General features: G+C 40.0%; 1 protein-coding gene across 1 annotated transcript; it reads left to right on the forward strand.

The window, feature by feature from the left end:
* Positions 1-6,690: 6,690 nt before the first annotated feature.
* Positions 6,691-11,157, forward strand: LOC116213772 (formin-like protein 11). The gene is made up of 4 exons (XM_031548828.1): positions 6,691-8,884; positions 9,089-9,279; positions 9,361-9,596; positions 10,238-11,157. Exons 1-4 carry the CDS (start codon positions 7,290-7,292, stop codon positions 10,961-10,963), a joined length of 2,748 nt encoding a protein of 915 aa, XP_031404688.1. The 5' UTR covers positions 6,691-7,289; the 3' UTR covers positions 10,964-11,157.
* The last annotated feature ends 2,347 nt before the right edge of the window (positions 11,158-13,504 follow it).

A 13,504-nucleotide genomic window follows, 5' to 3' on the forward strand; every position in this document is an offset into this window, starting at 1 on the left:
GGCAACCCCCACTAATGCAGTAACCTTCTTATATATCCATTAATTTGTCGAATAAAGCAGACATTTTGCACAGTTTTTACCTTAAACTTGTTAATTTGGTAGCCTCAATGCTTTCACATTCTTTTAGAAATCGTTGCTGAACAATCTAACCTTTGACTGACGATGTTAGAGGGCTCGACTCAACCAGTCGATGTTTTAATCAAGTTCCCAAAACTATAAGAGGGACTAGAGAGACATTATCACGGATGTCTCTCTCTTAAAAATTTGGCATAACCTTAATTAAAAGATTAGGACACGTTAATTAAATTAATTAAAGAACAGAAAGGGGGAAATGAAACCTTTATTGGTAGGTAACCCAACTGTCTGGGTTACAGAATGGCAGCAAGCCACTTTACAAAATGATGAACAGCACACAAATGAATTGTCACAAAAAGTTTGTGCTCACTGATTCAGCACAAAATCGACATAAAGTCCAATTCTAAAGGAAGCCTTCGGTATGAAGAATTTGGACAAGAGCTGTCCATCCATGGGCTTAATTAAACTATTCCTCGTCCTTCTTTGGGCAGACTTCTTGATCTTGTTAAGACAATCTCGATCATTTCGATCTTTGAACTAGGCGGAGAAATCATTTGGTAATAACATCTCTCATGTCGGGACATTATAGAGACACTTGTGTTATGTTGCGTTTAGCTATACGCATATAGAGTAAGACATGATTTTAAAAATATCATGATTGTGTGTTTGGTTGCAGGTTGTATATATAGCATGACCGGTCGGATTTCATCGGGACATATATAAGTTGTTCATGGTTGACCTTCATCAGCCTTATAGGAACCGATAGGAGGTCCCTGACTCTGATCAAGGCCATGGCAAATAATCTTGGGCACAAGCTAAAAAATTTATCGGGTCTAGGTAATTGGGTCCATGTCCTCATCCAATTAACCTTGTTTCGAAGTTGGTTTAGCTTTGGCTACAAGGTATTTTTAGCGGGCAACATTAAATGTAGCTTGTCAGATACATCTTGTAATTATCTTTTCCCTGAAGTATTGTTTTTTCTCATAATAAATGATGAGCCAATGACTTTTCAGTTAGCAATATTATCCAAGTAGCAATATCGTCACGAATAATACCGTCAATTACAAGGCGACAGATGAGATGTTAATGGAGAAACAAAAAAAGTTATTTTGGACTTCTTGTACAGCTCATTCCGTAGATCTTATGCTAGAGGATTTGGAGAAGAAAATTAAGGTACATGAACTAATGATAATGAAGGGTAGGAATATTACTACCTTCATTTACTCGAGAACACTCATCATCACGATGCTGAAGCATTTCACCAAGGGTAAAGATTTTATTAGACCGGCTGTGACTCGCTTTGCTATTGCTTATCTAACTTTGTGATGCCTCTTTGACAATAGAAATGCTCTAAGGATTATGTTTGCATCTAGGCAATGGAAAGGGAGTTGATTTGCTAAGTTATAAAGTGAAAAGTATGTGGAGCGTACTGTTATGGATAACATATTTTAGAATAATATTAATACATGTTTGAAGGCTGCATATCCTTTCATTAAGGTACTCCGCAGGGTGAATTCGGATGAAAAGCTCGCGATGGGCTTTATTTATAATGAGATGGAGAAAGCAAAGCAAAAAATCAAAACAAACTTCAAGCATGATCGGAAGAGGTAAAATTATTTATAATTTGCTACATGCTTAGTCTTTAATTACTTATTCATCATTATATTAGAAATTTGAAAGTATATAATAAAGGCTTGTTTCGTACTTTTAGCTATGATCCTATTTGGAAGGTTATTGATGAGATGGGGGGTTCAACTTCATAGGCCTTTGCATGCTGCTGCTTATTACCTGAATCCTCAGTTGCATTTCTCTTTTAAATTTAGAGCTGATAGGGAAATCATGCGTGGATTATATAAGGTTATGAATAGGATGCTAGACGATGAAGACGGGGATAAAGTTGATTTGCAGCTAGAGAAATTTAAACATGAGAGAGGGCTCTTTGGATTCTCATATGCAAAGTCTATAAGGTTCAAGAAAACACTAGCAGATTAGTGGGAGTCATATGGTGCCGATACCCAAGAGTTGCAAATATTTAGTATAAAGATATTGAGTTTGACTTGTAACTCTTCGGGATGTGAGCGTAATTTGGGTGATTTTGAAATGGTATTCTATGGATTCTTTTTTTTTTACCATGTGTGACCTTATCAGAATTCATTTTAATATATTTACTAATTATTTTTTGGTTTTTCCTAAGTACGCACAAAGAGAAGAAATCGGTTGTATCAAAAGAAGATGAATGATTTAGTATTTGTGATGTACAATATAAAGTTGAAAAATAAGAAGATCAGGAAGCAAGTTGATCTTCAAGTGGATGACATTTCTTCCGATAATGAATGGATTGTCGAAGAGGAAACAAAGAATACTGCAATCTCAAGGCATAATTTTAACTTACGTGCTCTTGGTTGTGGGGATGATGGTGATGAAGAAAGTGGAGGGAGTCAAAATGGCGATGAAGATGCAGAGAATATGCACACACAATAGCATGCCATGGTTGATGACTTGGAGCTTCCTAAAGAATATGCGTTTGATACTTTGTATGATGATGATGTTAGTAACGATGAAGATTTGGATGAGATTTGACATTTTATATTCTAACTTATGTTGTTAACTGTTTATTTTGAGAGTTTGAATTATGATTTGGACCTTGAATTTCGATAATTTGTAACGATATCTTATGCTTTTATGACTTATTATTGGTTTGTGGTCCATTTTTGAATACAAGGAATGAAGGATTGATTTTTTTTAAAACTTAGAAAAGTATGATACATATATATATGTTGTTTTTTTAATTACAGGTAGAATCTTAAGATTCACGATACGATTTTACAATTCACGATTCTACGACCCTCGACTGATTTTAGGTAGAATCGCGATTCTGAAAACCTTGAGGCTAAATCACGGATCATTTGATGTTCTTTACCAATTATAGGTAGCAAAATTAGGGTGTCCATATATATATTTGGCCAAGCAAATCGTGAAGGTATAAATATATATTTTACTCAAAATGATGTCTATAAATTCTTGAAAAAGCTCGATATTTTAGTTATAAGGGAGCTTTACGGGCCTAATAAAAGAATGTTCGGCATTATTTGGAAATTTTCATGTCATGACCAGATTTTAAGCCTGCAATTGTATTGATTTGCCTGGGCCTGTCGACCCAATACAATCCTCTGGGCTGTTAGTTTCAGCCCTTTTTTATATATTTATAATTAGCCCATTTTGTTTGTTATTTTCACATGTTTTTTTCCATGTAGCTTTTTCTCATCAGCACAGCTATAAAATAGAGGCATGGGTATGGCCAAACTGAAATCCAAACCAGTTAGAAAATATCTCGTACTCTCATCGGAAAGAACATACCAGCCTTTTTGTTCTTTCCAATCCTTGCTCTCAGCGTCATAGCATACAATTTTTTGAGCGACACATTTCTTTCCTAAAATTCGACATATATACATAAAATGATCGAGTGGAGCATACGCTTTTTTGCGAATATTTCGTACTTTGAACCCATATAGCTCTCGTCATTGTTTTTTCGATCAAAAGATAAGATCACTGTAAAATTTCTTCATTACAAGGAATTACGTATTAATGCATGTCGCTACACAAACCATCATCGCAAAACAGAGTAAAGCTCTAGCTAATTAATTAAACCACAACTTCCATTTTAGACTACCCTTTAGCATTTTGCCTTATCAACATCACAGGTAGCTGAATTTCTATTAGGCTATAAATAATAAGAAAGATACCCACGCTCTACTTAAATAGCCAACAATAACTAGCCAATTCCCTTGCATCACTTGGTGTCCTTTTCTGTGTAATTAATACAAACATAAATTGATATCCAACTCGATGCTTTCTTTACTCTTTACTACCTCATGAGAAATCTTTTGGTAATCCTAACGTGCCACATAGCATTAGAGGAGAATCGGGTACATTGCAACAATGAACGGAATAGACTTACGGTATCACGATGGTATTTACAAGCCAGAAATTCGTATAATAAAAAAGTTTTTCGATTTTTTCTCATTACTTTTATTATGACGTAGTATTATTCGATCGGTATTTTTCTCCGACCATCTTCATTGGATTCTTGTCCTCACACACAGATGAAGTTTCCGCACACGGACACACAAATTATAATGCAAATTACGTCTAGTCTTCATCATCTCTTTTTGGAATTTAACGCACCACTGACCACACATGTACAATGCTATCGAGACAGTTCTATTGCATTGATCCATGGGGCGATATGCAAGCTATTCATTTTTGGACTTGCTTAATGATTGACTATTCGCAATTGTCTCTCGTTCCATATGGCTCAAGAAAAGCTGCCACCAAAGGGGGTCCCCTTCGGGATATATGGCGTGTCCGTGAAATTCTTGGAGTTGGGATGAGTTACAAAGGGCCAAATAGATAAATTTCTAGGTTGTAATTCGCTTGCTAATTTACGTAATTATATTGTCCAATCGCAAATGGGCTGTGGAGATCACAATCCCTTGATCGTTTTTTACTTTCTTTATTTTCCTCTGGTGGTAATTAAACCCATATAAAGCAACAAAGTAATTTTTACACCCGGGGTAGAAACTTCTAACAAGAATTTCCGCGACATAGCTACTACTATTATCAACAAAGTAATTTAATACAATACTTATTAATTTATATTATAAAAGAGTCACAAGAAATTTTACGAATTTAATTATGGGTAGAATATGAAATAAAGGGACACAATAACCCCACTAATTGAGTTTCATTATTTATAAAATCTGTGCATGGCTCGGGCATTAATCTTGTATAACAAGTTAACAAAATACATCATTATATAAGAATGATCAAATATGCATATGATTAATCTCAGTTATTAATTTGAAAACATCCCATAATCTTATAATAATGAAATAAAAAAAGCATATAATATATATATATATATATATATATATATATATAGCATATGTGGGTTGACTGATCAATTTGGATATAGATATACAAGACAGGATTGCTACTCCCTCTAAGCTTACCGAAATGCTGAAAATTATGGACTGCAACAGAACAGGAAAATTCGCGCTTTTTTTGGGTGAAAAAAATTTGCGCCCTTCTTTTGGATGAGAAAGCCTTTTCTTATGCATAATCAGTTCTTTATATCAAATTACAATTTATAGAAGAGGTAATTGCCAAAGAATTAATTTAAAACGATACTAGCTCTCTTTTATGGACGAAGCACTCGCGAGATTACTCTTGCATCTCTGCGTATACATACTTATATTTTGAAAAAATTTCTAATTTTTTAACCCTCACAAAATTTACTTAATATATAGTATTTTTCTCTTTGCCTATGTCTATATATTGATAAGTATAAATATCAGATAAGCGGCGGCTTTTTTCATTTTCACATTGTCAATTATATATGTTAGTGACATTTCACCCAATTTAAAAAGATATTTGAAAAAATGTTAATATAAAATGGGACCCTAGGGTAAAATGGAAAGCCTTATATCTAAAGGTAGTAAATATATCATCATCTCCCCTCCAAAAACAGCCAAGGCCCCATCACTTCCTCTTTCTTCATTTCATTTTATTTGGTGATATATGTAAGTAGAAGTAAATATTTTGACATATGTAGGACTTAAATTTTATAATGATAATTCATTATTCTTATTCGATGTTGAGTTGTGTAATAAGTTCTTGGTTAATGCGGATCGAAGAGCAGGCTTGATAACTCATTCTATAGTACTACGTACGTGGAGGAAAAACCGTTCTTGTATGCCTTGATAATTAATGCAACTATGTATCACTTTCCATATTAGAATAAAAAAAAAAACGTATTTAATATTCTCTTCATAATGCGTTGCCATGTCTGATACCATTAGATCGAAGTAATAAAACCGGCTGGTCTATAAAGACACATGCATGCTTTCGGAAGGGGCAAGATGTAAACTGATCTTATGTATGCTTATATGAAAATAAGCAATACATAGAGATAGCATACAACGTAACAACATATGCTTGTGACTGTGTTTGTGGTTAGGTCAGGGAGAAAACATGGAATAGGCTTAGCAATACTCAACATTACTCCCTCCAACAAGCTTGCTTGCTTTTTCTTTCCCCCCCTTTTTTTTGGTGGGATTTCTGAACTGAAAACAATACCAAAAAAAAAAATGCAAGTGGAGCCATACAAAGATGAGAGAAGGGGGACTGACTGTCTTATTAAGTAGTTTTTTTTCTAAGTCCTTAAGGGTTAACATTAGATATTTTTCATTTTAAAGAGGAAGGTTTATCCTTCCGGCGGGCTCTATCTGCAATTTATGCGACTGGGATTAATGGGTTTTTCTCAGAAGGCGATCTTGGCTATGGTCGCTATTCGAACTCACAGCCTGATGAAGAACTCACCTGATCAGCGGCACGATATGTAGATCACTTCGACTAATATTACACACTCGGGGTTAACATTAGAGATCATATGTTGTTAATATCTTATCTCCAGGGTTTGCATTGGAGATCACATGAGAGAGTGATGTGTGATGGGGCCCCTAATATTGTCCCTTTCATCTCCCTCCAGAGTCCATTTATGAAGTTTGTTGAAGAAAGGAGAGGGCAGGCAGGCAAAGGCTCAACAGAATCCCCCAACCCTTCTGAACAGTTAGGCCCAACAAGAGGGGTGGCCCCACATGGGATTCTCCTTAAAAACTGTTTGATCTCATGGACTTAAGTAAAATGTGTCTTCGCTTTTGAAAGGAACATCCGATGATGATTTGGCCTCTATGAGTGCTGAGAGAAGAGAGCTTAATGAGAAGAAGAAGAAGCCATTTGGAATGGGAATTGAGGAACTGTAATTCCTTCCATTGAACTCTACTGGTTTCTTGAAGTTATCAAAGGGACAAAGCAGGAAGAGGTGTTGTTAAGTGATAACAGCAAGTTTTTGCAGGGAGGGGAGGAATTTAATGGAGAAGAGAAGTAAAAGGAAGGCCCATTTTCAACCACCAGGTTCAGGGGTTCCTTGGAGTAGCATTTAAGGCTGCCATTAGGACTATAGCTTCTTCCTCTTTCCCCTTCTTTGCTTCTCTTCTTCTTCTTTTTCTTCATCTTCTTCTTCTTCTTCACATCACTCAACCCCCAAAAGCAATCAAAAGTTGAGGTTTCTAGAAATGGGGTTGGGGCCAAAAGGGAGATAGGTTTATTAAGTGTTGGGTTTTGATTTGGGTGGCTTTGCCTGGGGAGCAATAATGGGACATGGGTCAAGGGTTCAGATCTTCCTCATCATCTCTGTCATCATTTTCCTCCTCCTGTTCTTGCACAACGCCCACATCCTCATCTCCATTGATAATTCATTCAGTGCAGCAGAGGAAAAGCCCACTTTCAATGGCTTCCAAAAGTTGCATTCCATAGAATTCAAAGCTCTTGCTGATGGGAAGGTCTCAGGGGAGGATGAGAAAGGAGAAGGGAGGGAAAGAAGCTTTGTTGGGGAGGAGAAGTTCAGGCTGTTGCTTGGGCTGAAGAGGTTCTTTGTTAGAAAGCCATTAGGCGGCAATGCTGGATTCCTTGCCCCATCTCCCTCTCCTTCTCCTGCTCTGGCCCCTGCCCGGGTTCCGCGTCGGCATTCCAAGCCTCATAAACAGAACCACTGGAAACCCGAACCTCTGAAGCAGAGCAGCCATGAAAAGGGCCATGGCAGCAGCACCACAAGAACTCTCGTGGCAGCTCTCGTGCCAGCGGGAGTCGCGCTGTTGGCCTGCAGTATCGGGCTCGTCTGGGCCTGCCAGAAGTTTGTAAAATCTCGAGGTGGGCAGTCAAAGAGGATCCTGGCGTGCCGGAAGAGAGGTAATGGAGGAGGAGGAGGTCTTAGGAGCAGACTGAAATATGGGGGTTCCCGAAGTTCGGCGAGTAATAAGGTCAGCTTCAACCCTGGAATCGATCTGCTCTACCTCGAGTCATTAGGAGTGGACTTAGAGAGGCAGGGTCCTTCAGCTTCTGAGGGGAATCTGCCCCACTTCAAGCTTGAGAGCAACTCACCGATACAAGAAAGGGTAAAATCGGTGTCAGACGACGCCAGCATTTCTTCAACCAGGGAGATTATGTCCGTCCGTAACGATGAGGAACCAGCTCTTTACCATTCCGTTAATGGCCGGTCTTCTTCATCAGAGGATAGGATCATTATCATTGCGAATGAAAACCATTCTTCCGACGAAGAATCTTTCCATTCACTTGGCGACACTCATGAGCGCCTCTCAGTTGCTTCGTTGGATAATGTTAGTGATAGCTCAGCAGCTCTTCCCCGAAATTTGTCAGAGACAAGTTCTTCATTCTCTAACTCGCTGAAGGATCGCCTTTCAACTCCAGGTTGCAGTACTAGTGAAGACCCGAGCAACATCGAACCCGGGAGTGAAAAATATGAGAATCCTATAAGCTATCCGCCTCCATCACCACCACTGCCTCCGCCTCCTCCTCCTCCTCCCCCCCCTCCTCCCCGACATTATTCTTCTGCTTCACCGTCCACGTGCACTGTTGGGTCGCCAAATAAAAGTGTACCATCATCTGAGGACTCGAATTCTTGTTCACCAGCAAACCAAGCTCCAAAAGTGGCTTCCAGGAGTCCGTCTGGAATTCCTCCGCCTCCAGCCCCACCTCCTCTCCTGAAAGGTACAAGAAACGCCCTTAAGGGCCCAAGGCCCCCTCCTCCACCATCCCAATTTCCCGAGCCGCCACCACTTAACAAGGATGGATCACCACTACCGAAATTGAAGCCACTCCACTGGGACAAAGTTCGGGCGGCACCAGATCAGTCCATGGTGTGGGACAAGCTTAGAACGAGCTCATTCGAGTATGTCCATTAAACTTTTTTTTTTTTTAATGATTATGGCCATTAAACTTAGTTATTATAGTTCATAATGTTCTATTCCATTATTATATATTCAGACAAAAAGTAGATTTGATGCTATGATTAGTTAGTTAGACATGATCATGACAGGCTTTTGACGTAATTCCAACACTTACCATGTCTATGGAAACGCTATCATTGGGATAGGTTGGACGAGGAAATGATGGAATCCCTTTTCGGATACAACCTACAAAAAACAGTGAAAAATGAGGATGGGAAAAGCAGGACGCCGTCCCCAACTAAGCACGTGCTCGACCCAAAGAGGATCCAGAACATCACCATACTCTCAAAAGCCTTAAACACGGACCCAGAGCAAGTCTGCAGTGCACTTCATCGAGGTATATATGTACCCGGCTTGGCTCTGTATCATTGCAATTTTTGAATTCCGATAGTTATGCCAAGGATTTTATGGAAAGCAGGAAACGGGTTGAGCCAGCAACAGTTAGAGGCACTGGTCAAGATGGTACCCACAAAGGAAGAGGAGGCCAAACTCAACGGCTACAAAGGAGATGTGAATGAGCTCGGGTCTGCCGAGAAGTTTGTGAAGGTGTTGATTGGAATTCCCTTTGCCTCGCAGAGGATCAAAGCGATGCTTTACAGGGAGACCTTCGAGGATGAAATACTTCATCTCAGCAATTCCTTCTCGATGCTTGAGGTAATAGACATAGATGTTTCATGCATTTTTGGTTGCGTTAGGAGGGGATGGATCCCCTGTTTCAGAAGGAATACTCATTTCAGGCCGTCCAAAGGAACAAACTTCACCCGGAATGGAATTTCATATATTTTGAATGAAATCGGAACCGAGTAGGAACTTTTAGTTGCCTATGTAGCTCTACGAAGAGCGTGGCGACTTGCTAGTCGAAATTTAATTTTTTCCTTTTTCTTTTTTCTTGTCGGTGGTAGTCTAAATTTAAGTTTTTGACAATGCAAGTCTAGGATAAAACCATTAGGAGGTGTTGAAGTGATAACTGCTAGGACACATCAAATTGCATACAGATATATGATTGTCCAACACATCAAGAGACCAAACATAAAAGATTTACTTCCTATTTATAAAGCGGAATTAGCTCTTCCGCAGTTTGCATTTAGTGCAGTCGGTATATTTTTGCCAACCACTTTTGTAACGGAGATGTCAGGAAAAGCTGCCAGGCAACCTTTCTTCAAGACATCCTACGATCCCTTAAGACCATATCCAAGTAGTTAACTTAGAATATTATGAACATTGAGCCCAATCCATCACATAATTAGCTTCATCTACTAAAAGGGACTTTCATTTTTGTCCTGAACACGTGATAGGAAGCATGCAAGGAGCTGAGATCAAGCAGGCTGTTCCTTAAGCTGCTAGAGGCTGTTCTCAAAACTGGGAACCGTATGAACGTCGGGACAATCAGAGGAGGTGCAAAGGCGTTCAAGCTTGATGCCCTCCTGAAGCTGGCTGACATAAAGGGGACAGATGGGAAGACAACCTTGCTCCACTTCGTGGTCCTAGAAATTGTCCGGTCCGAGGGAATAAGGGTGTCCGACAGCATCATGGGCCAGATCGATCAGAGGAACAGGAACAGGACAGCCGAAGAGAAGGAAGAGGACTACAAGAGGATGGGGCTCGACCTCGTGGCCGGCCTAAGCACGGAACTCTACAACGTGAAAAAGACCGCGACAATCGACCTAGACGTTCTAGCAAGCTCCGTCTCAAACTTATCAGAGGGGATGTCCAAGCTTCAGGATCTGGTGTCCAAAGACGCAGTTTCGTCGGATGAGGAAGGAAAAGTGTTTGCGCAGTCTATGTGGGCATTCCTGGGGTATGCCGAGAAGAGCCTGAGGAAGCTCAAGGAGGACGAGGACAGTGTGCTACTGCATGTAAGAGAGATCGCTGAGTACTTCCACGGGAACGTGGGCAAAGATGAGACAAACCCGCTTCGGATATTCGTGATCGTGAGGGATTTCATGGGGATGTTGGATCATGTTTGTAGAGAGCTGAGGAGCTCCAAGGTTCCTAGCAGTCCTATGGCTCCTTTCAGATAGACTGAATTTGGACAATGGATTTTGTTTATTGCGTGTGACTGCTTTTCTTTTTCTTTTTTTTTCCTCTTTAATTTTTTTTTTTTTGGTTCTTCCTAATTTTTGGTTATTTTTATTTGTTTGTGTGTATAATTTTGGATTGTTTCAAACGGATTTTACTAACTTCAGGAAATTCTAGTTTTAATCTTCTCTTCAAACTTCAGGTTTCGGCATCATATTTTACCCAAAAAAATTTATTTTCCCCACTTTTATTAATTAAAAATCTTTTAAAAGAATTTATTAAATTAAAAAAAATAAAGCATAGGACTTTTTTTTTTAATTTCACAATGATTTAGGATTCCCTCGCCACCGGGATTCTCTTAACTGCCCATCCCTCCACCAACTAACTTTTCCGCCACCAACCCTACCAACCATCAAGGACTCCCACCGAGCCACACGTCCAACCCCGATTGGCTTCTCAACGCACGGATCCGCAACCGGCTAAGGAAACCCAAACCCTGAAGAAGACCGAGTGATGACGTGGAAGCTACTGATTGAGCAATACACTCCAGAGTCCCGCCTGCTTCGGAAGTCCCACAACCGAAACACAGTGATTGAGGATTCTTTCCCAATCTACAAGACCACTCTAATGAAATACAAGAGACAGATGGAGAAGACAACGCAGGGATGAGATACAAAGCTTTGGCCTTTGTTGATTGCTTATGAGAGCAGAACACTATTTGCAGACACGGTTGATGTTTGAGTCAATCCTGATGGGACTTCCCGAGCAACTTATGAGGTTGTCCATGTCCTTGAGATCTCGCAAGCTGTAATCCTCTGTTTGTTTAGTGTGAAAACAGTCTTTGCGAGTGATCTAGACCACTGATCAGTGGAGAAACACCAGCATTTCGATGCCGACAGTAGAAAATTCTCGTTTTGATTTTCGGGTCCTTACCTTTGTTGTTGCGGAATGGGACTCTCAGTGGCCGATGGATCAGTATGTTTGAAACTCGGTATGGTCATAGGGATCACAGGAGTCAGGACTACATGCTTGGGTGTGTGCTCACACAAGAATGGTCATGTAAAGGAGATTATCACCAACAGTCAGGGGAACTGAATCACCTCATCGTGGTTGGCCTTCACCGACCCCAAACATCTCATTTGGGAGGCTGCAAAGAATCAAGGGGCACTCGACCTGGATCGCCCCATCTTCAATGTTAAGTGGCTTACTGGCAGAAAGTAAACAGATCGATCTCTTTTACCCTATCTATGGATGCTGATTTGATCAATATTATTACTGAATCAGAACTTATTCGGGTTTTGGGTTGACATGTTTAATGAACTGGAGTTCAGAGGACTGATCACTACATATTGCAGAAGTCTTCTGTGAAGCTCGTCGGTTCTCCATTTGTCCGGGAAATGGAAATGCAAATCCATCCTTGAATAAACCTGAAAGTATTCTAGTTTCTCAATTCTACTTTATCAATGAGAAAAATAAAGGAAGGCACCGCTCATCGCACTAAACAAGATGGATTGTGCTACTGTCTTGTGAAAAGCAACTAACCCCATTTTTCTGTTGTTTTCTTCTTTTTCAAAAGAAAACAAAAAACTCAGAAACAGTTTTCCAGAACCAAACCTGACTGACAAGCTTTAAGAGGAGAGGCGTCTCGAAAGAATCCTCAGGAGCAAGCAAGTGATTGTCCTCAACCTAAGCAAAGAATAATGTTGTGTGGTCCAATCTTAACAAAATACATTTCTGTTTGGTTTCTCTGCCTTATGTTTCTCTGTCATGCCAAATTCCAAGAATACTCCATGGATTGTGGCCGTCTAATCTTTGCCGTTATCGGGTTCTCGGCATCTTTCTTCCTGTGCATCCCGAACCTCAAGAGATGGCAGAGGCAGCAGATATCAGCTGAGAGACTGAGGATCGTGTCAGAGGCCTTAGACCATGCAGAAGAGAGGGTGGCGAGGTCCCAGGAGCGGCATGATCGTATACTCAGCCAGATATGCACCTTCTACCTGACCAATCAGAACCTAGAGGAGGCCTTGGTCGGGGCCCGGAGAGCCATGGAAGAGGCATCGGAGTTCGTGAGCACGTTGAGAAAGATGCAAATGAGAATAATCAGCTCATTCCCGGACGAAGTGGATGTTTTCAATCATGTCGGGTTTGATTAGATTAGACCAGATTCGATCACGTTATCTGTCACTTACAAGCCAAGGGATTGCATTGTATCTCTTGCTTCTACAGCAAATGCTTGCATTTGGTCACTTTGGAAACATCCCATGAACTTTCAATACGTCTTCTAACTGAGAGAGATGACACTTGCGTTCAAGCCATATATTATCTAACCATTTGATTCAGTTACGCTGCTATTTACAAAACTCATTTACAAACCTTTGAGCAATCCCAAATCACGCAAACTCAATTCCGCAATAAAAATCTTTTTCGTGATGGTTACCATCCTTGCTTTTGGTTTCTGGGAAGAGGAATAATGTGATATTAATTGTGACCTGGCCATGTGAGGATCCCCAACAGGCATGGCTCCCCATGCTATTATACGGTGA

Source organism: Punica granatum, chromosome 7 (genome assembly GCF_007655135.1).
Source record: "Punica granatum isolate Tunisia-2019 chromosome 7, ASM765513v2, whole genome shotgun sequence".
Taxonomy (NCBI): Eukaryota; Viridiplantae; Streptophyta; class Magnoliopsida; order Myrtales; family Lythraceae; genus Punica; species Punica granatum.

Coding starts and splice junctions, on each gene's coding strand:
- LOC116213772 (XM_031548828.1), top strand. CDS start 7,290: ATGGGACATGGGTCAAGGGTTCAGATCTTCCTCATCATCTCTGTCATC. Junction 8,885..9,088: donor CTTAGAACGAGCTCATTCGA/GTATGTCCATTA, acceptor TCATTGGGATAG/GTTGGACGAGGAAATGATGG. Junction 9,280..9,360: donor CTGCAGTGCACTTCATCGAG/GTATATATGTAC, acceptor TATGGAAAGCAG/GAAACGGGTTGAGCCAGCAA.